A 27,833-nucleotide genomic window follows, 5' to 3' on the forward strand; every position below is an offset into this window, starting at 1 on the left:
TATTTCATTAATTAATTTAGCTTACAATTGTAATTTACCGTTAAGATTTTTTGTTCCCAGCACTATCACATTTTCCTTAAAAAAAACATCATCACAATTAATGATTGGCCCATGGAGATTGCACGCCTCGAGCATCCTTCCTGTTTTATATTTGCATTGTAAATGTGCTAGCTAATTGTTTATTACCTCATTCAGCACAGTGTGTTTTTCAGGTATAATTTATTTCACTGTGTCGACACACACATTAATAGGCTTTGGGTCATTTTTCACAGCTAAATTCTGCTGCACTCAATAAAGACATTCGTAAATCACGACTTCAGAGCACTGCATGTACACTATTTCTGTTCTCTGTTGGTTTATGCCATCCACGTAGTTAGTCTCTCTTGAAATACTGTTCATATGTATCATTTGTGTCATTATATTTTAGCCGTAGTTAGCCAGGTAGTCCAGTCTTCCGTTGCACACTGTGACAGTCCAGTTAACTCAAGCTCCCTGCAAAGTAGACCTACAGCTCCAGGTCACTACAGATACTTTCTCTCACTCCACCACCACCCATTCTCCCTTCAGCTCTCTTTCCAGCCTTAATTAGCCTATACTGGGCATTTGTAACCTTCTGCACACTGAAAAGGTGTGGATGGTCTGCGGCAGACCCAGTGTCACCTTTGGTCGAGCTGCACTCTTAAAAATGAAACACTTCTGGTATCGTAATGAACCTTTCAGCTGATGGTTTTGTAAATGGGTAATGTGAGTATGACGCACAAGACTCTATAGTAGGTCTGAACTATATGGGCAAAGTACCATATAGTACATGTTGTGATTGGTTAGAGGTCTCAATATGAATATACAAAAAATTATATGATATCAATATTAGTGAGTCAGTACTTGCTAATACAGATGATGATTGCCTATGATATTGTATTGTTCCACTCTACACTCCATTCAAGTATACATTGAATGTATTTATTAATTTCTATATTGATGCAGTATTTGGCAATACTACAATCATATTCTAATTGCTTAAGGCTGAGTATAGTATCCTGTGTATTCAGTTACATATACCATTGAGATGCATAAAGTAACATTTAAAATATAATTAGAATAAATCTTAATAAGACACATTGGAGAAAATAACTTAATTTTACACTGTTCCTTTATGAGTTCAATCAAACTGAGATAAATAACTGATCAGTACAGCGATTTATCAGTCTACTCATGCTTTAGTAGAGTTCAGTAACACTGAGATAAATAACTGATCAGCACAGTGATTTATCAGTCTACTCAGGCTTTAGTAGAGCTCAGTAACACAGATAAATTACTGATCAGCACAGTGATTTATCAGTCTACTCAGGCTTTAGCAGAGCTCAGTAACACTGTGATAAATAACTGATCAGCACAGTGATTTATCAGTCTACTTAGGCTTTAGCAGAGTTCAGTAACACTGAGATAAATTACTGATCAGCACAGTGATTTATCAGCCTACTCAGGCTTTAGTAGAGTTCAGTAACACTGAGATAAATTACTGATCAGCTCAGTGATTTATTAGTCTACTCATGCTTTAGTAGAGCTCAGTAACACTGAGATAAATAACTGATCAGCACAGTGATTTATCAGTCTACTCAGGCTTTAGTAGAGTTCAGTAACACTGAGATAAATAACTGATCAGCACAGTGATTTATCAGTCTACTCATGCTTTAGTAGAGCTCAGTAACACTGAGATAAATAACTGATCAGCAGTGGTTTATCAGTCTGCTCATGCTTTAGTAGAGCTCAGTAACACTGAGATAAATAACTGATCAGTACAGCGATTTATCAGTCTGCTCATGCTTTAGTAGAGTTCAGTAACACTGAGATAAATAACTGATCAGCACAGTGATTTATCAGTCTACTCATGCTTTAGTAGAGTTCAGTAACACTGAGATAAATAACTGATCAGCACAGTGATTTATCAGTCTGCTCATGCTTTAGTAGAGCTCAGTAACACTGAGATAAATAACTGATCAGCACAGTGATTTATCAGTCTGCTCATGCTTTAGTAGAGCTCAGTAACACAGATAAATAACTGATCAGCACAGTGATTTTTCAGTCTACTGCTTTAGTAGAGTTCAGTAACACTGATATAAATAACTGATCAGCACAGTGATTTATCAGTCTACTCATGCTTTAGTAGAGCTCAGTAACACTGAGATAAATAACTGATCAGCACAGTGATTTATCAGTCTACTCAGGCTTTAGTAGAGTTCAGTAACACTGAGATAAATTACTGATCAGCACAGTGATTTATCAGTCTACTCATGCTTTAGTAGAGCTCAGTAACACTGAGATAAATTACTGATCAGCACAGTGATTTATCAGCCTACTCAGGCTTTAGTAGAGTTCAGTAACACTGAGATAAATTACTGATCAGCTCAGTGATTTATTAGTCTACTCATGCTTTAGTAGAGCTCAGTAACACTGAGATAAATAACTGATCAGCACAGTGATTTATCAGTCTACTCATGCTTTAGTAGAGCTCAGTAACACTGAGATAAATAACTGATCAGCAGTGGTTTATCAGTCTGCTCATGCTTTAGTAGAGCTCAGTAACACTGAGATAAATAACTGATCAGTACAGCGATTTATCAGTCTGCTCATGCTTTAGTAGAGTTCAGTAACACTGAGATAAATAACTGATCAGCACAGTGATTTATCAGTCTACTCATGCTTTAGTAGAGTTCAGTAACACTGAGATAAATAACTGATCAGCACAGTGATTTATCAGTCTGCTCATGCTTTAGTAGAGCTCAGTAACACTGAGATAAATAACTGATCAGCACAGTGATTTATCAGTCTGCTCATGCTTTAGTAGAGCTCAGTAACACAGATAAATAACTGATCAGCACAGTGATTTTTCAGTCTACTGCTTTAGTAGAGTTCAGTAACACTGATATAAATAACTGATCAGCACAGTGATTTATCAGTCTACTCATGCTTTAGTAGAGCTCAGTAACACTGAGATAAATAACTGATCAGCACAGTGATTTATCAGTCTACTCATGCTTTAGTAGAGCTCAGTAACACTGAGATAAATAACTGATCAGCACAGTGATTTATCAGTCTACTCAGGCTTTAGCAGAGCTCAGTAACACTGTGATAAATAACTGATCAGCACAGTGATTTATCAGTCTACTCAGGCTTTAGTAGAGTTCAGTAACACTGAGATAAATAACTGATCAGCACAGTGATTTATCAGTCTACTCATGCTTTAGTAGAGCTCAGTAACACTGAGATAAATTACTGATCAGCACAGTGATTTATCAGTCTACTCAGGCTTTAGTAGAGCTCAGTAACACTGAGAAAAATTACTGATCAGCACAGTGATTTATCAGTCTACTCAGGCTTTAGTAGAGCTCAGTAACACTGAGAAAAATTACTGATCTGCACAGTGATTTATCAGTCTACTCATGCTTTAGTAGAGCTCAGTAACACTGAGATAAATAACTGAGCAGCACAGTGATTTATCAGTCTACTCATGCTTTAGTAGAGCTTAGTGAGATTTATTTTTTATTTAACTGATTGATTTTTTTATCTTTATGTAATTTTTACATTCTGAATACATATTCCCATTCTCTGCATTTTGTTACATACTTGCCCTGTTAAAATACTAGGGATTTACAGTATCACAAGGATGGGGTAGATCCACTCAATGGTATATTATTGGCAGTAGTTATGTTGATGTAATATACTTTTATCATGTAGAAATGTTGTACACATTTGAAGCAAGTAAATATAATGCTTTCCCTTTTTTTTAAGTGCAGACACTCTTCAGTGTGTAGTGGTGAAGGCTTAGACTCCAGCTGCTTCCGCCTATCGATTGCCTCAGCGTTTAGATTTATGGGCTCGAGCGTTGCAGCTGTCTGCACAGGCCAGACAATGACTGCCCCATTACCATAACAGAGAAATGGATACTATCCGATACCTCAAGCCTCGATAGTTTTCCTTAAAATGGCAGCAAACTCCCTCTGGGGTCGTTCTTGATTCTGCTGTAGGTCTATAAAGAAGTTCATCTTGTGCAGCGAAATGACTTATGATGTTATCTCTTGAGTTTCTTCCTACAATCTTTGTGTCATCCTTATTCAGCTGACCTGTCACTCCATGTATACAGGATGCTGTGCTAATTTATCACTGATAACGGCGAGAGAAACTGAGAATGAACACCTATAAAGGACTAAAACCTAAAAATAGTGCTCTTCTATGTTTCCACTGGCAACCAATTACTCATGGGTTAGCAGTTCTTTAAGCTGAATTATATCACACACACTACAGTGACTAGGCAGAGCCATCTCTTTTTATTTCAGGCCTTTTACAGAAGCTCTTAACTTTGTCATATTCCATTTATAGCTTTTATTCATATTTTTGAGTGAAAGGGAAGACATCAAAATGCAATAATGAATGACAAGAAACAATATAATAACAGTATCATAGTGAACATATCAGGTTTGGGTTGTTAGGTTTATCCACTTTTTTGGCTTGATGCAGCCTTTGCTTTTAATCAAGCAGCTTTGTGAGGAGCCATCACAAATATCTGGTGTGGGAAAGATCTTTTAAAGAAAGGTAGGCTTTTTTAAAATTTGGGAGTTGCCACAGCAAAAAAGATTGACCGCCTTTTAATCTGAACCGACACCAAAGAATCGATAACAGCAACTGATTTGAAGAACATTAAAATCTAGAAGTGGAAGATCAGAAGTATAGCTTGGGGCTGTGCCGTAAAGCAATTTTAAAACAAGCAGTAAACTTTTATTCTGTGTCCTATACTTCTCGGTAACCAAAGGAGGAAGGCCAGGACCAGAGAAATACTTTCCCTTTGTCTTGTATTAGTTGTTGTAGCCCCTGCATTTTGAGCTGCAGGCTAGACTGGGTTGACTGACCGAGACCCAAATAAAGTGAGTTACAGTAATTGATTGCCAAAGGAAAAAAGCATGAATAAAGGTTCTCATGTTCATACATGCATATAAATGTTGCAATAGCTCTAGAGTAGGGGAATGTGGGGGCTAACCCTCACCACTGCATTTACCTGTTTGTCAATTTATAAAGTAGAATCAAGAACATTGGCAAGATGTTTTACTCTGCATGTTATTTGACAAAGGACCAGTTTTCTCAGCCTGCGCTTTAGCACAGTCAGGGTTACAAAACCAATAACTTTCATTTTGTCAACTGAACAAAACAAGGAAATCCTTGAAAATATCCCTGAGACAATCCAGATATTTAGACAAAGAGCTATAATCACAAGTCTTTAGCAGAAGATATAACTGTTTATCATCAGCAGCAGTGGTAAGAGGTCTTGTCTTTCTGAAAGATTGACTCAAAGGGAAGCATATGCAGCAACTAAACTAAAACAGGGCCTACAATGGAGCCTTTTGCCAGTGTTAAGGGAAAACGTTTCATCTTTGAGATATGTATCAAACCACTTTTGAGAGGTCCCATGGATGTCAACAACACTCTTAACACTGTGTAAAAAAATAGTGTGGTTGACCATGCTATATGATGTTCTAGAGACCAGTAACAACATCATCAGGTAGGTCAAAGGAATCATTAGCCGGGGTGAAATAAAACATCTTACAGCTCGGTCTACAGATATCTACAGTGCCTTGTAAAAGTATCCAGCCCTCTTATACTTCATTGGATTACCCTGGATTACATATGGAACCTTGATATTTTCTGTGAATTTATTCATAAAAATGTATTTTATTTTTAAATGTTAAAATCCAGGAATCAAACTTTCCAAAGTGGACACTACATTACAATAAAATACACCTTAATTAAAGTTCCATTAGTCAGACTGCAAACCCAAAAGATAGTCAAGAAAGAAAATGAAGACCAAAGAACATTCTAAGAAAATCTGAGGTAAAGATTTAGACATGCACAAGATAGCAAAAGGCTACATCATAATATCGAAATCACATATAATTTAATTCATACAATATTTTTCATGAAAGCACCAGAGTGACACACTTTATATGTGATGCAATCCTAACATTGCCTTTACCATCACATGACATTGCTTCCGAGGTGACAGGATATCCTGTTAAAATTCAAAAGTTGGATGGAGGGGCGGAGTAGTACCTGCTATCAACCTATTTAAAAGGGGCAGAAACTTTACCTTGTTTTAGAATAATGAATAATCAAAATCTTCTGCCATGGTCTAGTTGCAGTCCAGATCTGAATTTGGTGAAAAAATGAAATGATAAATAACTAATTTTGACTTAAAGTTAGTTTTGGCTTGCAGTAACAGTTCTGGCTGATACAAAAGTGTAATGTTATTAAAATTTCAAAACTTGTTTTGTCCTTGCATAACTGTCAATCTGTTCTGACTCCTTCCTGCTTCCCTCTTGCCCCTATGTCCCTCTCTCATTCTCATTGCTCCATCATTTGTTCTCACTCAACGTCTTACCATTGCGTCTTCTACCTAGACCTAGTCAACCAATTCTGTGAGCAGGTCCTGAATTTTTTGCTTTGTCCCTACTCTCCTGCCATAGCCCCGTCCTCCCCTGGTGTTGACTCCGTACCCTTGCAGCGAACAGGAAGTCAGAATGCCACCGGGACGTACCCACGGGCCGGCTACACGTCTGGCCCTGCCTCCAACTACACCGACCCTTACCGGACCCTGCAGTACTGCTCATCTGTGGAGTCTCCCTACAGCAAGTCCGGCCCTGCCCTGCCTCCAGAGGGCAACCTGGCCCGTTCACCCTCCATAGACAGCATCCAGAAGGACCCAAGGTAAGTCGACAATTCCGACTGCTTTTACGCTTTAGTAGTATGAGGTGCTTTCATATTGTATGTTGAGGTGGCCATAGCTGTCGGTCAGCTGCACTCCCATTGGCTGGCCACTTTCCTGTGTCTGTGCACCAGTTCCATGCACCAATTGTATCAGTCCAGTGGGAAACAAAAACTTAGCAAGGGTTAGTCACCAGTGCACTCTTAAGAATAAAGATGCCATAGACAAACCACATTGACTGATTGTTTGGAGCAAGAATTCACTAAATAAAGTGCATAAAGGCATCTGCTTTGGCATCACAAGCATCGGTCAACCCCACCTGAACAGTGCTGCTGTAGGGAGCATGGTTGTGCTACCATAAATGTTGTTTGGCTTGTCCAGGTAGAACGATTATTCTCAGTGCTTAAAACCGTTTGGCCCTGCAATGGAAAACAGACTCAAGGCACCATTCAATCTTTATTCTCCTGCTGGTCTGTGCTGCTGTTGAAGGCTAACTGTGCACCTATTGATCTCATCTCAGCAGGACATGGCACCGGCTAGATGGTCAAAAAATGGCTTTAGAGGATGCGTTTCTCTTGCTTGTGTTTCCTTTCATACTGTGGTTGTTGGTTGGTGGCGGAGAGGACATCTTGTCAGATTGCGCGTCCTTCGGTTTTGTTGGGAGATGTCAATAGCACAGTCACCGCTCTGCAAGCTTGAGAATGTTTACTGTACCCTTTGTGCACAGCTGTTTTGAACTGAAGCAACATGCTGAAAATCATTGGTTCCTACCAGAGTTCCAGGAGCATAGATTTTGTTTTCCTATGTTTTGATGGAGAGCACGGCATCCACTTAATCATTATGCAACGCAGTCGCTGATCTATAAGCAATTTCATGTGTGATTACCATGGAGGGAGCAGGATAGCAATCTTTCTTAATATTTCTCTCACTGGATCAATATTAGTAAGAAAATCAGCTCTGTGTTGATTATCCATCTGTCTCGCTACAGTAGTGAACCTGTGCAGACATGACCGTGCAGAAAATAAGCAAACAAAGCAGTTTTGAAAGCAGTTTTAGGTTCCTTCTGCTTGGTTGATTTGTTTGAAGTTTGAAGAGTTTAATAAATGACTAAACTTAGATCAGGATTAGATAAAGTTCATTCTATAGGGGGCACGTTCTTGTTGGGTTTGACACAAACTCTCCTGCATATAAACATATACAGTTCATTTTTCTCCACAATAACCTTGGCCTTTTCTTCTACTGGGCCCATATCCTACTTTTTTTTTTTAATGCAGGCAACAGGAGTGTGGGTTGATGCACCAATAATGTGCATGATTGTGCAAATTTGTGACTCATTTCTCAGGCTGAAACACTCTTAATAACTTCAACATTAAGTGGCAGGAGCTAATTTGCTAAACATGCTGAATATGTGGCCGTGTTGGTTTTGTTCCCAACTTCAAAATGAGCCTTTTTTAATTTAGCATGTGAATTCAAAAAGGCCTGCTTACAACATTTAAAAGTAATTTACATAATAACTCAGCCATATAGTTTCAAAACAGTGAGGTAAATTCAATTGTCCGTGACACAGACCTTTTAAAAGTGCAACGTACTTGCACTGTCCACATGCACTCCGCGAGCGCATGCATGTTATTTCGGACTTACTCAGATGTAGTTGAACTCCTGATGCATTAGTGTATTTTGTCATTTTGTCACAAGTTTGTTAATTAAGTCATGCTCCGTAGTATCTGCAGCTGCAGTTGGTTTTTAATTGGAGTGTGGTGTTTCCACATCAGGGTCAGACAGAACCACGATCCCTCCATCTGAAGCGTGCCACAGTGGGGGATGCTTCTGAGGCCTTCTGAAATGCTGTAGCTAATTAGCGCTGATGGGTCATGCTCGGTGCAGGTGGTTGTGAAAGCTGAGGACGGCTTGTCTGATGAAGGCTGGTGAGGAGAGCCGGCGTAATGATGTCTGCCTTTGCTAGCCAGTCTTCTGATGCCCATCCCCACGGAGCTCTTTTTTGCCTACTGACAAGTTTTGCTGAGCAGCTAGAGCACAGCTTGGCCGTTTTGTCTGTGTGTATTCAGTGGGTAAACACATAGTTGGTTTGGTCATTAATGTTCCCCTGCTTTTGTCTTGCCTCAACTTTGTATATTGATTGATGTATATTAATTATGCACTATTAATTGAAGAAAAATGGGATAATGCTAAGGCTGGGCTGTGTAGATAAAATTCAGTGTCGCTCTATTCTATACAGTGTCGCAGTATCAGATGACATTTACCTTAGCATTAGTCAAGTAAGTGAACCCATGCTTCTTGAATACTGATGCTCTTTGCTAAACAAATGTCTTGTTATACCAAAGGGAACACAAGCATACTCTGACTAAAAAGCCTGTTTTACTGACTTAATTACTGCACATTAACTTGAACATGGTTTAGGTAACTTTTCTAATTAAAACACTAAAAGCTGTGTGCTGTGGCTTACCTTGAGCTCTAATCATGATGCTGGTTTAACATTACAGCTCCAGTCCAATAAGACACAGCAGAGGCAGAAACTTCTAGATTGGTGCTCTGATTTTTTGGGTTGGCCAGAAACTATTGCTTAAAATAAGTTACAAATTCTGGTATATAGAAATATATAAAAAATTAGCTACAGGTATGAAGGGCCCTAGTTTAACAGTCTCTTGGCGAGCTGTCAACTGTGCACTACACATTTTGATTTAAGGAGTGTCAGTGTGTCTTTGCTATCATAATGACGGGAAAAGTATGCCTTGCGCGGCTCAAAACATGCAAAAGGCATGTACTAAGTCTTTTAATTAAGTATGGCTGTGCTTTGGGCATAACATGCAATAAACCATTCAGTGTGTCACTTGCAATCCCCTTTAAGAGTCAGGTGCGGTCTGACTTTGGTGGATTGCTATTTCAATGGCACAAAGCGGGGGTGTACGTGCGTTGGGCATGCGCCTGTTCAATTCACTGCCAAGATAGCCGTGAGCGTCTGACTGTTGACGTCTGCCTAGGTTGTTTTCAGTCAGTGGAACACCTGTGTTTCCCGTTGCCAAGATAGCAATACGCCAGAAATTTACCTGAACACACCTTTTCTAGACCACCACGCCCATCGGCGTAGATATATTTGCAAGCACCGATGTTATTTAAATGAAGCAGATCAAAGGTGTGACAATAGACTGTTGTCTGTCTTTTTTTTTTTTAATGCACCCTCCCGCCTCAGTAAAGATTCGGGCACCTTTTACCTTCTGTAAAATAAGCCATTAAATTAACCTAGGGTTATATCAATCCAGTGCGAATCAGGATCCTGATCCTGTGGAAAATTAGTTTTTTCGCATTTTCTTCTCAAGCATGGAGGTGCTGGAGAAGGCATTTAGTTTCGCCATGCATGGTACAGATACCTCAGGGCATTCAAATCTGATGTACAGCACGAGCCAAAAAACTACTCAGTAGTTCAATAGTGAATAACATCTTAATCATGTTACACAAGTAGGCAAACATAGCATTAGGAGTCTTGACCAAGGACTCTTATTGATGAGTGTTACCCACTAGTCTACACTGCCTATATATGGAAACCTGGCTGCCAAAATGGACGTTTTTAAATGAATTGTTTCTGTGATGTGACCAAAATGACCATTGTTTAGCCTTTAGCAGTTTTCTCTGACCCGTTCAGGTTGAAGTTATAAGGAGTGTTTCAGCTTAGACAGCTTTTTAATCATAGAAAGAAATATACTTAATACTTCAGTCAGTCTTTATTGATACTTATTGAAAAATAGTATCCAACAGCATGGATCTTCTTTAATGCAGTGACAGAAAGGATGGCATACACAGAAATGTCCAATTCCAGTTCAGTTCAATTCTAATGTATTCATATACAGCTTCCGCAACAAGTGTTATCACAAACCAGATTTATGGGTCTGAGCCACTTTTGAGCAAGCTGGTGGCAAAGGTGCAATGCCTTCAGGTAAGTCATTGTGTAGTATAACATTTAGCCTACATACATGTTTTTGGAGGCAACAGTCGAGTAGCCACTCTAACCCCCACCCCCCCGTAATACTAATTCTGTCCGAATTGGTAATGCAACAGTAGATTGAAACCAGTGGAATTTTTACTCAAATTTACTTTGTGGTCTTTGGGCTACACTTGCTTGTGGTTGCTGGTTTTCTTTTAGTGAAGGCAAAGGTTCTATATATATATATATATATAGAACCATGACAACTAAGAGACCATTTGGAGGCTTAAATGGTTCTTTGCCTGGTTAAATGGATTCATTGTATTGGTAAAAAAAACACCTTTCTATATAGAAGAAGATAGAAGTGGTTCTGTATATCACTTATAAGTGTCCCACTGTTACAAGTACTAGCAGCCTTTAGTACAATATAGAATTTGTTTAGTAATATAAATAACCTCTTTTGACTAGTGTAGTGTAAGTGTAGGTGCCACCATAGAAATAATAGATATCAGTAGCTAGTCTTTATCCATCTTAATCATCTAAACCAGTCTGTGCTCTCTGCAGCCTCCTGAGCTTTGTTCGCAAAGCTGAAGAGTGGGAAGTGTGTAAAGCACTGGGTTCAAGGTGGACTAAAGAGCTCTTTGCTCTATTAAAGTACGAGGGCTACAGAAAGGTGGTGATGGGAGTCGTTTATCCTGTAATGGATCTGTGAGCGAATGTGAAGGACATGAGATGTGGCTATCACCACCACCATTGAGTGGCACTTGTTTTCATGTGTTACACAATTCCAATTCAGGCCTGAATTACGTCTCTTCTTTATTTATTTAACCTATTAATCGCTGCCTTTTAAATTCTTCTTCACCAATAAAAGTGCAATGTCTCAGTGATTTTGTTGGGTATCATATAGATAGATGGTTATTTGGTTTGTGTATCAAACAACCTTTTTAAACAATAGGAATAGGAATGTAAGGCATCTACAACCTCAAATGACACTCTAAATGAGCTCACGCACTAGTTGTGGGAAATGTTTTATTCAGTGACAAAAAACATGGCAGCAAACGGAAAGCTTAGATGATTCTCTAGGAGGCAGAAATCCAGTCTGTGGATAGATCGCCATGGAAACACTTTGTCTATGATGTTATCACATTTACTTTTCTACGGAATAAACAAATAAAAAAAACTATCCTTAGGAGATTTGACAAATTATGTATTAGATGGCCAATATCAAACTGTATTTTCCTCACTTTTGCAAAATAAATAGTAAGTACTTTTTGCAAAGGTAATGAGTAGTAGTGATACAGTAGCTACACACTGTTTATATTTAAGAACACATTTACATGTATGCCGTTTGGCTGTGTATTATATATATATATATATATATATATATATATATATATATATATATATATATATATATATGCATTTGGATGCTTTCATCCAGAGCAAATAACATTTTAATCATGTTACACAGGTAGGCGAACATAGCATTAGGAGTCTTGACCAAGGACTCTGAAGGATATTGATGAGTGTTACCCACTAGTCTACACCAGCCACTCCCCTGCCTATATATGTAAACCTGGCTGCCAAAATGGACCATTTTGAATGAATTGTTCCTGTGATGTGACCAAAATGGCCATCGTTTAGCCTTCAGCAGTTTTCTCTGACCCGTTCAGGTTGAAGTTATAAGGAGCGTTTCTGCTCAGACTGCTTTTTTAATCACATTGATAGAAATATACTTAATACTTCCGTCAGTCTTTATTGATACTTATTGAAAAATAGTATCCAACAGCATGGATCTTCTTTAATGCAGTGACAGAAAGGACGGCATACACAGAAATCTCCAATTCTAATGTATTCATATACAGCTTCCGCAACAAGTGTTATCACAAACCAGATTTATGAGTCTGAGCCTCTTTTGAGCAAGCCGGTGGCGTTTGCAAGAAGAAACTACCTTATATCAAGAGGAAGAAATTTTCTCATTGCTCATGCTGATCCATTCCTAAAATGCATTTCTGCGTCCATTCTGGACCTGCATGTGCTGTAACCTCTCGGAACCTTTTTTCATCAGCTAAAGTAGACAAAGCCAGTGTATGTGAGTGTAACTCTGGCGAGACAGTAGGTGAGATATGGTTAACACAGTGGAAATAAGAAAAATGCTGGCCAGAGTTCTAATGGTGGGTGTATGCTCCCCACTGTGTTTGAGCTTCGTCTGGACTTAGAGGAACAAAGGGTTTGCTGGTAGTGTTGTCAGTGGTGGTTTTGTGTTTTACTTTGAGGCGCTCGGAGCCCATGGCACATGTTTAGCACTACAGCACTTGTGAAAGTGTTGACTTTTTTTGTGAAGGTGTGTTAGGCCAGAGAGTGCCTTCAGGTGAGCCGTTTAGCGTCATGGACTGACAAAGCATGACATTTTCTGACCTTTTTTTCTCTCAGCAGAGTGCAGGAGGTGTACTGGGGACGTGAGGAATGCCAGTGAGAGAGAAGCACACAGTGGAGTTGATTACGCTCTGTGTTTGTAGTTCTGTTTGGCAGAATTATATTTTAGCAAGTGAAGGCATGTTAAATGTAGGCCTGTCACAATTACTACATAATCGCCATTATTACTAAAGTGACTGCAGTCCTTTTCCACAGTTGTTAGATCTTGCTGGATGGAGGCAAATACATGTGTGAAAGAAATCATATACAATCATAAATCAGTCTTACAGTAACCTCTGACTTATAACATCCTGCTTTAACACATTTAGAGGCAGTGCTGTTGGTGTATTTGATTGCTGTGTTGGTAGCACTAATGTTGTTAGCATGTATGCTCACAAAATTATGTTTAACACTCTCAAGATTATTCTCAAGAAATATATAGGTTTCTCTACACTCTGCACATGATTTTATATATATATATATATATATATATATTTTTTTTTTTTTTTTTTTTTTTTTTTTTTTCTTTTCATTTATATTGTTTATTTAAAATTGTTCTTTTAGAATATTCAAAAGTTAACTGTCGGGTCCTGACATCATCTTTAAATTGCACAAAATGGCATCAATAAGCTAAAAACAACAGAAATGCCACCATGAAAAAAGTAACATGATGTTCTGTCAGTGACTAATTTGTATTTTATGATTTTTTCTTGATAATAAAATTTGAAGGACATTTGAAGGACGATGATTGGTGTTAATGTCGCTAGCTGTTGTCAATTGCAAGTTCCATGTTTCTGCTATGATTGTAGAAAATGTTGGATTTAGCTTATTTTGTGTGTTAGCAAGTGAATAAGCAGGAAACACAGAATGAACTTCAAACAGGTAGGAATACTATTGCATTGTCTCATCTGGCTGTCTCATATGTCAAGTCCAGCAGGTCAGAGGGTCAATGTTTGAGATCTTGGTCTTCAGAATATGCTTTTACAGTGATCCTTTGGTTGTGCATTCAGACTGGTGCAGATTCAGTTCTCAGGTTCACTGGGTTAGTTTAACACCTTAAAAAGTGAATGGGCACAGACTGGCCAAAAGTATTAAAACAAACTTCAACTATCAAAGAAGAGCCTCACCAGTTTCTACAGAAATCCCTGTAGCTACTGAATAATACATTCTGCGTTAAGGGTTAAACAACAGTTTCTTCTTATAATCCATGCTTTCAGTGCCCTTATTTTAATTTGTTTTTAGAATCATAATTTGGTGTGAGGTCTGGCGTCCGGATCCATTTGTTCTCATTTCTGCATATCTTGATTTTGTGAATTTTGTGAATCAAATACTGCCATCATTTACGGTATAGCAGCTTGGTTTGGTTTTGCAGTTGTATGACGCTTATGATGATGCTACTAAATGCGGTAGTCTGTTGTTAGCTTTGCTGACCTTGCTGATCTTACTGCATGTTTTGTTACGGCGTGGTTGGTGTGGCGCAACAGATAACACCACTACCTGCCAGTAAGCTATTACACCCTGTGGGAGACCAGCGTTTGATTCCTGGTTTGGGTGACTGTGCTGTGCTACACCAATAAGAGTCCTTGGGCAAGACTCCTAACACTACATTGGCCTATATCTGTAATACAAGTAACCTTGTAGGTCAATCTGGATAAGAGCGTCAGCTAAATGCCATAAATGTAAATGTTTACCTGTGCTATATATTTAATATAGTATATAATAATGTAGTGCAGTCCATTATTTAGTCTGCTGCTGTTGTTTTTCAGGCCTGTTGTTTGAAACGCATGCTGTAGGATAGGCAAGTATTCAGCGTTTTATTGATAACATTGCACCTCAGAACCTCAGAATCAATCTCCCTGTTGCTCACTGAGTAGTTGAATGTGCATGCATTGAAACCTTACAGGTAGCCTAAATACCAGGCGGTCCTTGTGCGTGAAATTGATTCCTTTTAGCACCACTGATGTAAGTCATTACTATTATTTATACATGTAACTCATGTATAAATCTATATAAATGGTATATCACCCCGTAGTAGTGTGCATGTACCATCATCAGTAATGCCATTTTAGTCTCATAATCAAATAATCATTATATTTTTCAGTGTAAACTAATATGATTGCAGCAGACGATTTAAAGGGGCATTCCACCCATTCTTTGAAATAAATAAAATTATTAAATAAAATCAATAATGGTAAATAAAATCATTTAGTGTAGTTGTGAAACAACTGACTGTAGGGAAACATACAGGCTAGTTGCTTAACATAGTGCTGATAGGAACCAGGAGTCACAATACTTACTAAACAAATATTTCTTACTACTAAACAAATATATTTTATTTAATGTTTAGATTTATGTGTTTTCTTTAGGAACTATTTTGCACTACAGCACCCTGCATGTATTTAAAAATATTTGATATGCCATTTTTAAGAATCTTGTAAAATAATGCTTTGGGCATCATGCAGTGTTTTTTTTTTACCATTCTATGTAAGAACTGTCTGTAATGTAACTTTTAGAAGCTGGTTCCTATCACCACCACTGTGAACAATTCAGACTTGCTAAGTGCATGAAGAACTCTTTCACATCAAACCACTTTCACATCCAGTGACTCTAATGGTTAAGTTATGAAATGTATGCCTAATATTTTTCAATTAGATGTAGTGGTGTCCATATTATAGGATTGATCAGTGCATATGTAGACATTTACACTTATGTCATGTTCTAGTTTGGCTGGAAAAACCTACAGGCAGATAATTGTACTTGCTACTTACAGTTCACTAATTCCAGCCTCTAAATACAATGGACCTGGATGGAAATTTGCATTTAGGACCCCTGTCCACAGTATGCTGTGATTAAAGCACATTACAACACATTAGCATGCTTTGTTAGTCTTGTTAATGATTATGGCACCGTAAAAAATTTGAACTAACGTTCATTGTAAGCTATAAAACCCCCTCCTCTACAGCCAGGTCTGCTGGTCCCCAAGCTGCGGTGGTGTTCCAGCCTTTGTGGTGCGTGTTGAAAAGCTTCTGTCTTTGAGGGAAAAGCCATCATGGGGCATTAGCGCATTATAGACGCCGGTGCGGGGCATAAACAGAATTATGAGGGGCGAGAGCTGCACGGTGTGCTCCGGAGAGCGTGTACACGAGGCCTGGAGCGTCAGGCAGGGGAGTCAATGAAGACAAATGAATGTGATTGAGTGGAGCTTATTGATCTGCTCCTCTGAACCTGCAGAGCTGAGGGGCGGAAGATTGGAGGGGTGTGGGGGCAGTAGATGGGGGGTGTACTTTCTGCAAATCCAGGCGCCCTTCGCCTTTTCAGCTCTATTGATTCAGAGCTTGGGCCGGGAGTTGCTTTTAAACACAGTCATTATCACTTTGGCTCCAGAGTGCCTTAACGTCTGCGCCATATCCTAAATAGAGAAACACACACCTTCCTCTGGTTGAACTGGCAGAGATGTTTCGCTAGAGTTGAATGGAAAGGAAATTGCATATGAGACAATAAAAATGCAGTCCTAATAAACAGTGATTATCTAATCGTTTCTTAATAATTAGATTATTGCTACCAGGTGCTACCAGATGTTGTGGACAGCTCTGATTTTAAGTGGCTAAAAAATTCTGATAATTGGTCACATTAGCCAATGCAGTTTTATATGTTGCAATTTTGTACTTAACAGCAGAAAGTACAAGATAAAGTAAGTAAATTGACAGCCTCTTCCAATTTACAGCAATAAAATACACAGGGCTATTCAGCTAGTTTCTGGTCACATGTCAATTTTGATATGTACTATTACCTTATGACTACAGCAAGATACTAAAGACATCAATATAAGTTAATAATGCATATTGCCAGAAATATCCATCTTTACAGCCAGGTGTGTGCTCTGTTTACATCTGTTATTGTAACACTGTTCGCATACCACTAGCCCAATACTGGTCTACTGGCCTGTTAGAAATTAGCATTGCTGCAATTGTACTGACAAACAACTCCAAGGGGAGGTTTCACTCTGTGTAATATGTCACACCACCTTTGACATGGAATCCCAGTGGGTTTTTTTTTGGCACGGTTGTAAATAGAAAAGTAAATGTATGTGGACGTCCAAAACTGCAGTAGTCCCTGAGTGTGTGTTCACTACCAGATGGGTTAAATGCGGAGGACACATTTCGCTGTACAGTCCACACTGTACAGTGACGAATACGTGCACCTTTATCCTTTATCCTTTATCCTTTACGATTGCATATTGCAAGTTTGAATCCCAGAGATACCACGGGAAAAAAAAATTAATATTGAAAAGCTATTGTTAATGTTTTCACAGATATTGTAACAACTGTGGATCACCAATATTGACTGATATCATATACTTTACTTAATAAACATTTACATTAAAAAAATACCATTTGAATGACCAACCACTTTGTTGGTGTTTTCAGATAATCAGTATATTTAAAAATATCAACACTTAAAATCATGAAGGATATATTAATACCACATTACTAATAACATATACCTTGTAACCTGAAGTTATGAAATAAACACGTCATAAATAATCAAAATAATTCAATACATAAATAAAAAGTCATCATGATTGATTATTTGTGTATTAAAAAGTAAATGGTAGCATTTATTAATTGGAATGTAGCAATTAGATGAGTAATGAAACTGTGAGTGATTAGGTTGCTTTTTGTTAGAGCCGCCCATTTATGAACTTAAGTTAAGTCAGTTCTGAACTGTGCTCTTCACCAAGCTCCTGCGATAAACCCTCCAGATTCTGAATGAATACATATTTGGTGCATTTCAAAAGTTCAGCAGTAATCAGGGTTTATGCCCGCATGAAGAATTTCTTGTTGTATTTCTTGTGATTTCAGTCAGTGATATATAGGTCATTACCTATAAGAGCAATATGCTCGATTCCAACAATGCTCAGATATCCACCAGGATAGTATTCTGGGGACATCCCTGACCAGAATTATCCTTGCTGTCACTTCAGTGAGATAACATCACATGAGATGTTTCAAGTGATTTCTCTAGGGAGAAAGGAAGAGCAAGGAGAAAGCAGGAGAAGAAGGGAGAGCTGGACCTTTGACCTGCTAGTGTGTTAAGAACACACAAGGCCATGATTATACAAGGCCTCCCTTTGGCCTGCAGTTGAAGGTGTTCGGATATTTTATTGATGTCAGGGTCTTTTCTCTTTTTCACTGAATAAAAATCGGCCTTGCCTTGCTGTTCTAAGCTCTAATTGCTGAAAATCTGAAATTCCTTTTGGCATAACACACACATACAGGCCAAAAGATGGGTCCCAACATGCCACTTATGATAAGTGCTTATTTAATTGAACAATTCTCATTATAGTCTGTGTTATTTTAACTGTGTTTCCAGTGATGTGATGCTGCCTGGTATCACACTTTCCAATTTGCTCGTCATACTTGTGAAATCTGAAAAACTGCTTTGGAGTTAGTTTTGGGAGGGTCTTTTTGTTTCTTTTAAAAGTTTGTATGAACTCCCATAACCACTGGGAGCTATGGGACCATATTTAAAATATTTTACTTTGTTTCTGAAAGGGACCATCTACAAGTTACATTGCTTGGCCTCTGAAAGGGATTGTCTACAAATTACATAATTGTTTTTAAAAGGCACTGTCTACGGTTGAATATGTTTATGAAATTGACTGTCTATATATGACATTGTTTGGTTTCTGACAGGGACTGTCTAAAACTACATTGCTTGGTCTCTAAAAGAAATAATAATATAAATATCTATAAATAAGGTTTCTGCTTGGTCTCTGTATGACACAGTCTATAAACTACATCTCTTGGCCTCTGAAAGAGACGGGACTTCAAATTATATCACCTGGTTTCTACAAATGACAAGCTCTGCCTCTCCAGACAGGGACTGTCTACAAACTACATCTCCTGGCCTCTGAAAGGGACTGTCTACAAACTACACATCTTGGTCTACAAAAGGAACATATCAACTGGTTTCTGAATGTAACCATCTGCAAAATACATGCTTGGTCTCTGAAATGAATCGTTTGCCTTGATTTGTTTCTGAGGTAGAAGAACTGTTTACAATATACGCATCTAAACATCAGCAATGTAGGCTAACAAAATATGTTCGGTGAGTAAAATGTAAAACTTTATTAATACTTAATTAATAATAAGAAACCTTTTGCCCACCAGATGAGGACGAAGTTGAGGTTGTGCCCATTGGAAAAAAGATCATAGGAACCATTGCTGTGTTGTGTATGAGATATGCCCTGCCTCATTGTGCTGCCTTAACATCCCCAAGTCTAGAGTAATGATGCATGGCCTTTTAACAACCTTGGTCGTGAGGGTTGCCTGTTCCAGTCAAATTACCTCTCGCTTATTTTCATCCTCTGAGTAGCCAAGGCTGCTCCTGGAGCTCCTTAAAGGAAGGCATCAACAGCACAAAAGATAATAAAGGACAACACAGCTCAAGCACAAGCTCTTATTACCTGTGGTCTCCAACTGGACTAAAAGGTTGGGGACGAACGTGACCAGGGACAAATGCGTTTGTCTTTGATCTACAGAGCATGCATCATGCACAAGAGACTGATCCTGAATTATTATGTTTGCCCCTCCATTGTTTCTCCTTTGTCTCCAGTATAATGAGAAACATTTTGTACACATGACTTTCCGTGAGATTTGCTGCCAAATGCTTTGCGATGTAAATTGGGTGTTTGAGGGAGGAGGGTGGGGGAAGAGATATTTTGCCAAGCAAGACGAGCCAAGTAATTGGTGCATCCATTGTGAAGAGAAGCTTCTGTCAACAGTTTGTTTATGTTGACTAGATAGCAACTGCCACCTTCTATATAGACTCTCGCTGGGAGATTGAGTTGTCACGCTTTGTATGACCAATTCTGCTCTTGGTCTTTATGGTAATTACAGTCACTGTCAGGATTTCTGCTAACCTATTGTGATTACTGTTGGTCAACGATGGCACAAATACCTAGTCTTATTAGGAGTGTTGCCGCCATCATCTAATACAGTGCCCTGGCCTACTGAGTGATCGTGACGGTTGTGTGAAGCTGAAAGGGGGCAAAAAATTAATAACGTAATTCATTGCATTTATGATATGATATTCACAAAGGCTGCGGATACCATTACAATGATGGGGACGTAGAGAGCACACCATAACAGTGATGAGAACATAGCAGTAGAAGCCTATAAGGGCCTATTTACATCTGCCATTAACATTCGTTTTTGCTGATTGGATCACTTTCGAATTTCACTTGTCTGCATAAAAAGCCAGGTGTTAACACCCCCAAAATGTACTGTGATTGGATTACGATCAGATCACTCAAACCACATTTGGAGGTGGTCAGAAATGGATCTTATCCACATTTTAATACAAGTGTTATATTAAATGAAGAAGAGAGAGTTAGCTTAGAGCCTTGCTGGAAACGTGACATAGCAACAAGCAGAAGTTAATTCGTTTGTTAGTTAAAATTTAAACTCTCCTCACTTTTCAACAGAATGTTTGTCCATTTTCTTCTATTCTTGCCCATACTGCCAGAACCACCCAGTCTGGTTGTAGCTGTGCAATGACAAAGATATTTAATTATATCCATTTGGGAAGATATAATGTTCTTCCTATCCCATTTTTGGACAGAAATGATCTGTTCCACCAGTGAGAGAACCACGCTGGTTACAAACCAGCTCTGGATGGTGCATTTATAACCGAGGAGGAGGCTAATGCAGAGTTGACTGCAGAGTTGTAAAGGAACTGAGAGCTGAATGGTCAGGTAGGTCAGTCAGACTGGACTGTAAGATATTAAACACTATACACTATAGAAGTTGCTCCAGGGAATGTAAATCAGTTCAGAATTTAGTGTGATAATAGAAACTGTTACTAAAAATAGTGCTTTTACTGCTGTTTACAAGTGTGTATTATCACGTCTTACCTAAGCTGTAGGACTGTATTATTTATAAAAACACAGAGATCGGGTTGGATCAGTATCAGCTGATAGTCAGCATTTAAAGATTTGAAACGGATCAGGGGTATAAACCCTTAAATGGGACATTTCACCGTTCCTTTAAACTGTTCACAGTCTATGGGACCAGGACAATTTTGATAAAAAATGGTTGTTTATAGGAAGTAAAATTGAAATGATGTATGTATTGATGTGCTTTATTACGTGGCAAAGTAAAATCAGATCTCACAATGGGAATTCATGACACAATCCACCAAAGTAGGTCCAGATACGATCCGGATGCAAAATGTATGTTAATATACGATGTAAACAGGCTTTATCATGTGCGTCCCTGTGCCATCTTTGAAAACTACTTGTGGAGAGTTGCTTTTTTCTGTGAAGTTGCCAATTTGAAGATACCTGTGAAACCCATAATGAGTTTATTTGCTCAGTAAACACTAATATTAGAGTAAATACAAATAACATTTACAATAACAAAACTCTCCTGCTGGGAGTCTAATATTATTTATAGTTGTCATCCAACTCCTGGTTTGGCAAATCAGTGCTAAATTTCTTATATAATATGGCTGCAAACGCAATGTTTTAGCTCTGCAGTGAAAATGTGTCCATATAAGCCAGTCTATTTGAAATTACTCACTGCATTCGTATCGAGCGAATGAATAGTGTATGAAGTTTGTGCTCGTCGGTACTCCAATATTCCAACGATATGCTTATTAGAAACTGATTGCTAGTTGGCTCCATTAGCCTTATCCAGTTAAAGAAACAAACTTCAGACATTAAACATATCTTGGCTTATTGACTGCATTTGGTAAGTGACAATTGTGTAAACTGTGTACAAATCTGGTCAAACTTTTGCTTTTAACTGAGTGAAATACAATTCTAAGAGGCTTTGTGTACTCCTAGCTAACATGCTGACAGTTAGACTGGTTGAACGTTTGGTTAAGTGAGTGAAGTTCAGACAGTATTGATGCTGGAGGCAAGAGCAGCCCCCTTAGCAGTGAATCACCGAATCAATGAAGGAGAAGGAGTGTGTGTGGTACTCAAGGTTAATGCATAGCTGCATGTGTCAGCTTCTTTAGGCTCATTTCAAAGTTCCCAAGACGGATTACTGGAACATGCCGCCTAAGCAAAATCATATCTTTTAATGTTCATGGCCCTTTTGCCCCATTGTGGAGTCCTTATAGCCCCCCATACTCTCTCATTCGAGAGGAGAAAGCGGCATTTGATCAGCCCGAGCAGCCATGTAAAGGGACATTGTGGTCAGGAGTGCTTAGGAGAGAGATGTGCCTGCTGCATATTTGCATTCACGTCTTGATTTTGACCTTTATCGATGACGTGGACCAAATCAAGCATAGCACAGTTAAACAAAATAGGTGGTGATTGTTAGAAAAAGAAAAAAAAGGTAGTGGGCATTATGCTTCACTGACGAGCATCTAAACTATTTGACTTGTGTTTGTATTCACGTTTGCAGTCCATTCAAACAGGCTTTGTTTGTTGAGTTTGGGTAGCACTTTTGATAGAAATTTGAAGTCTGGGTATTGTGGAAGGTTTGCTCGTCAAAATGGCTCGTCCTGGGCTAGACAGCTTTCTGACCAGAGATTTACAGTTGAAAGGAAAATGCAGTTCTGGGCTAGGCTTAACCCTGTCCAGGAAACTGACCCTACACTTTTAAAAGATGGTTGTTTTAGGGGACTTTAGTAAAGTCATATAAATGGTTTTATATAGAAGCTTGACAGCTCAAATAACCATTTGTATACTGATATGGTTCTTGATTGGTGGAAAACCATTTGTAAAACTCACCAAAAAGGTTTCCACTGTAGTATAGAGTCAAAGAAATGTTTTCAGGACTACATTGAACTATTTTTGCTTATATTGTAAATATTTACCAGGTGTAACTTTTATGGCCATCCTAGGCTGAAAAATATATAAATACATGCAATAAATTGTGTCTTATGTTATTATGTTTATTATGTGTATATGACTTATGTCTTAATGACTTGTGTGTTAGTGAATGACCAGCAAAGTAAGAATTTAATTGTATAACTGCCTGTTTACTCTGCATATGACAAGAAAACAAATACAGTAAATAATAACACAGTATACACAGATAAACAGTAACATTAAAGCCACTGGCAGGTGAAGTGAAAAAACATTAATTATGTTAATCTACAGTGGTCTCTGTCAAGCGGTGGATATATTAGGATATATTAAGTCTTGAAGGTGGTAGGTTAAAAGCAGGAAAAATAGACAAGCATAAGAATCTAAACCACTTTGACAAGAGCTAGATCGTGTTGGTTAGACGACTGGGTCAGAGCATCTCCAAACTTCATACACAGGTCTTTTCTTTCTGGTATGCTGTAGTCAATACTGCTGCTGTCTTGGTGCTATAGATACCACAAGATGCCTTCAGAGGTCTTGTGGAGTACATGTCTCGAATGGTCAGATCGGGTTGTGGCGGAACAAGAGGGACCTCCTCAATATTTGGCAGGTGGGAGTAATGTTATGACTGATCGGTGTGTATAATATTGCTTTTCGTGCTTTTCGAGAAGATATCAGCAATAATACTAAACAATGTTGGAATTCAAACCATTGATATTTTATAGTAGTAATAAGGTTCTAATCTTCTATGATTAAACTTAGACAAAGTAGAGATAATTAGCAGAAATGTAAGAAATGTATTAGAAACTGTTAGACCTGCTTCACATAAACTACCTCTGCATAGCCTGGTCGCTCATGTTAACAGGTTACGGGGCACTGAAGTGGTACAGAAGCTAGAGAGTAGGTGTCGTGCCTTTTTCTTTCTTCTGTGTGCACACGGCAAAAAAGGCTTGAAACGATTGCCCATTCAAAGGTCAGAAACCAGCCATGGGTGAACAAGCGCTCTTTTATGAATGGTCTTTCTATTAAGTAATGTAAAGAAACGATTACCTATAGTAAGTAACTGAACTATTTATTTGTTTGAGAAAAGGATGTCTGTTCATCTCACTGTAGCGCAAACGCTGTATGTGTGAATGGTAAGCACATGCAACCTGCACCAGTGTGACGCTGTTGTGTCACTCATGCTACTCAGCATTTGAATATTTGTGACAGGTGTGTTGGATGTGAACGGTGCATGGTGATAGATCTTGGGGACCAGGAATGTGCACTACTGCTTAAATATATAAATATAACACTATTAATACATTTAAGCAGCAGTGTACATTCCTGGTCAAATATAAAAAAAAATAAAGCTATTTCTAGCAATATTACTTGTTTTTGGAATTCATAGCACTTTACAATTTTGAGAAATCCTGGGATTTCTGCAGGACACTTTAACCTGGAGAAGCACTGCTTCTGACTGAGGAGTTTTAATGTGTAATTAAGTCACAGTCATTCACAACAGGCCAGGGTTTAATAGTGATTTTATGGTTAAGGGTTGTTAACTGTGGTTAAAATTACTAGGGCCGTCCCGATCTGATCCAGTGATGATGAATGGTGAGGAAGGTCAGTCAGACTGGATTATAAAATATTAATCATTATATATATATATATATATATATATATATATATATATATATATATATATATATATATATATAGAGAGAGAGAGAGAGAGAGAGGGGCAAAAAACTTGTTCTAGACATTCCTAAGAATAACCATAACTCACAGCCTCAAATGGCCTCTATGACAACAAAATACAATATGACAAACTTTAAATATTTGAAATATATATTTACACGTATTAGATTCAATAAACAATTAGTCTGCGACGCAATATTGTATTTAAAGAGTACACCATGGTTACAAAGCAACACAAAGGTCAAAGGCTTTTTTTATATATATATATATAGGAGTGCTGGTGCAGGAGCGGTGCTAGGGCAAAAGTGCTGAGAGGGTAAAACATGACACATATGTGCATAACCATATTTCTGACTCTTCTGGCAAATGAAAAGGCTGAGTTTTTGAGAACCACATGAATGCACCATTCAAGAACCATCTGGAGATGGAGATGGATTCTTTTTTTGTCAGCTTTGCGTCTTTATATTTGTTGCCATTCCCCTAATCATAAAGTACAACAGAGAGACGCAAGGATGCTGATTGCGCCTTAAACATGCAAATGGGACAGTTTAGGCTTGATTGCCAGCAGCTCGTTTTGAGGGATCTGAATGCACGCTGGTGTGTACCAACATCTAATGGGATTAATCTGGGTGCTGGAGACATGCAGGCTGATTTCTCCAGCTGGAAAGACTAAACCCCCGTCTCAGGTTTTTTTTTTTTCCCCTTCCTAAAGCCCTGTCCACTTGTCCACTCTCCATCACATCAGCCATCTCTGTTGTTCTGCAAGCTGACTGCACACAAACTGGCCTTGTTTCTGCGAGCACTTTATTTAATTCCAAGTGCCTGCTGAAATTGGCCATTTCCCTGGGCGGATGAGAAGTAAAGCAGGGCCTCATCTGGGGAGAGCGTGAGGATCCATTTTTAAACTCAGGTGGGGCTGTTTACCGAGTTTTCTGTACCCGTCCTGCTTTAAAATCTTCAAAGGCTTCTTCTCTATCAGCGCTCGACAGCGCTCTGACCCGCTTTGAAATGAAAAGTAAATGTTTGCTGGGAGGATGCTCTGTACTCAGGCGTGAATCATCTTGCTCTTGTCTTTTGTTTTGCTCTGCTCATATTGCTATGATGAAGGTGTGCAAGCGTGCCTGTATTGTGTGTCAGCACTGTTTATGATGTGATTTTTTTTAATCGTCATTGCTATACGACATAAACACTTTGCCAAGGCTGAGATATCAGAACGGCTAAGAGCTAAACACAGCCTATAACCTGTAGCCTGTATTAACCTTTTTTACAAGTACAGTCCAACCCATTGGATCCATGCTTTGAACCTGACACAACAATTCTCTTTTATTTTACTGATCACACTCATCACACTGATTAGTCTTCCTACAACATACAGTGCATCCCCAAAATGCGGGAATTGTCAGGTCCACCATAAGACAGTACCTGTAGACTACCCAGATCTGATCTCTGAACATCGCTGCTCCTTGCGTAATGATCATGGGTGATGCTGGGAAATAATCAGCCTTTACTGACGGGTGTTTTTTTTTTGTACTTTTACATAATTAGCTCGTGACAAGCAGTGGAATCAGTACTAAATCCAGTATTAAAGTTCCAACCATGTGACCTGGTAGCAGATATCAACAAAGTAGTGCAGTGCTCAAGCAGAAGAAAGAAGAAAGCAGAAAAAACAAATATACACAATAAATCCCATAGTATTTAGATATCACAAGCAGAGGTAGCACTTGGCATAAACTGCTGGTTAACTTTATACCCCTATAGCTGATGCTTGGCATTGGACATTTTAGCTGTAACGTTGGAACGAACAGCACCAGAGCTTAATTTGTAGAGTTAGGATCCTACACCTAGGGTAATGGTTCCTAATTATCCACATATTAACTTTGCTTTGAACCTGACACGACAAATCTCTTTTATTCTACTGATTCATCACACTGATTAGTCTTCCTACAACATACAGTGCATCCCTAAAATGCAGGAATTGTCAGGTCCACCTTAAATGGTGCAGAGCGCTCATGCTAAAAGAAGACCCTCTGGAAGTACTATTAAAGGTAGCCAGAACTCATCATCATGTGTGTCGGAATTAGCCTTCATGTCTGCCTAGTCATATATTTTTGTTTTTGTTTATGTCTACCTCGTACTGCCTTGTCCATGTGCATGTATGTGCTTGTCTTGGTGTTCCATTCTTGTCCTACCTCTGTGTCCAGGTGTGTCCATTAATTAGTTAGAGTATGTATAGTCTTTTTCAAGACTCGCACATGTACAGTCGTGCTGTCACTGATGTGCATCCCCCCCTTTTTTTTGGCATCTGCCTATTGTGGTTTTCTGCGTTTTTTTTTGTTTTTTGTATTTTTTTCTGAATAAAGCCTTTCGCAGTTACATCCAGTCGACCCACACATGAGACTGTGTCTCTTAAAAATCTTAAACCAACTGATATGCATATAACATAACAAACTGCGGAAAGGACCATTAAAAAGAAGCATGATAGATCAACTTTGTGCCATGGCATACACACACTTTTGTATCAACTCCAGTTTGAATGTGCACAGGCAATATTTAGACATATTTTATGTTTTATTACCCAGATCTGATCTCTGAACATCGCTGCTCTGGGCATAATGATCACAGGTAATGCTGAGAAATAATCAGCCTTCACTGACATGGGTGTTTTTTTGTACTTTTTCATATTTATTGCCCCATATCGCTTGTGACAAGCAGCGAAATCAGTATTAAATCCAGTATTACAGTTCCTACCCTGTGACCTAGTAGCAGATATGAACAAAGTATTGAAGAACTGCAGTGCACAAGCAGACGAAAGAAAATAAATAACACACAATAAATCCCATAGTATTTAGATATCACAAGCAGAAGTAGCACTCAGCATAATTTGCTGGTTACCTGTATACCCCTATAGCTGATGCTTGGCATTGGGCATTTTAGCTATAGGCTGTTTCAGTGGGTCCCATGCTATCGCTTATGTTTTTTGTGGCTGTATATGTGAAGTGACATGCCTGTATGCCTAAAGTATCAAAAAAAATCACTATTTAAAAGAGGTGTCTGTATACTTTTGGACATGCATTTTCATTTCAAACCATTTTACACCATTTCTAATAATCCATCATGAGATGTTCACACAATGTAAAAAATGCACTGAAAGAGAAACACTCTTTTATCACGCATCATAGAATTTGTCCATATCATGCAGCCCTAGTGTGTTTGTGTGTGTGTGT

At 38.6% G+C, this 27,833-nt stretch overlaps 1 protein-coding gene across 3 annotated transcripts in view; it reads left to right on the forward strand.

Annotated features, from left to right (window-relative positions):
• The window catches only part of ctnnd2a (catenin (cadherin-associated protein), delta 2a), a 452,693-nt gene that overhangs the window by 246,759 nt on the left and 178,101 nt on the right, over positions 1-27,833 (forward strand). For all 3 annotated transcript variants that reach the window (XM_072689814.1, XM_072689834.1, XM_072689825.1), the window contains one exon: positions 6,513-6,753. In XM_072689814.1, coding sequence (XP_072545915.1) covers positions 6,513-6,753 — 241 coding nt within the window. The remainder of the gene's footprint in view (positions 1-6,512; positions 6,754-27,833) is intronic.

The sequence above is a fragment of the Salminus brasiliensis genome, chromosome 1, assembly GCF_030463535.1.
Source record: "Salminus brasiliensis chromosome 1, fSalBra1.hap2, whole genome shotgun sequence".
NCBI classification, from domain to species: domain Eukaryota; kingdom Metazoa; phylum Chordata; class Actinopteri; order Characiformes; family Bryconidae; genus Salminus; species Salminus brasiliensis.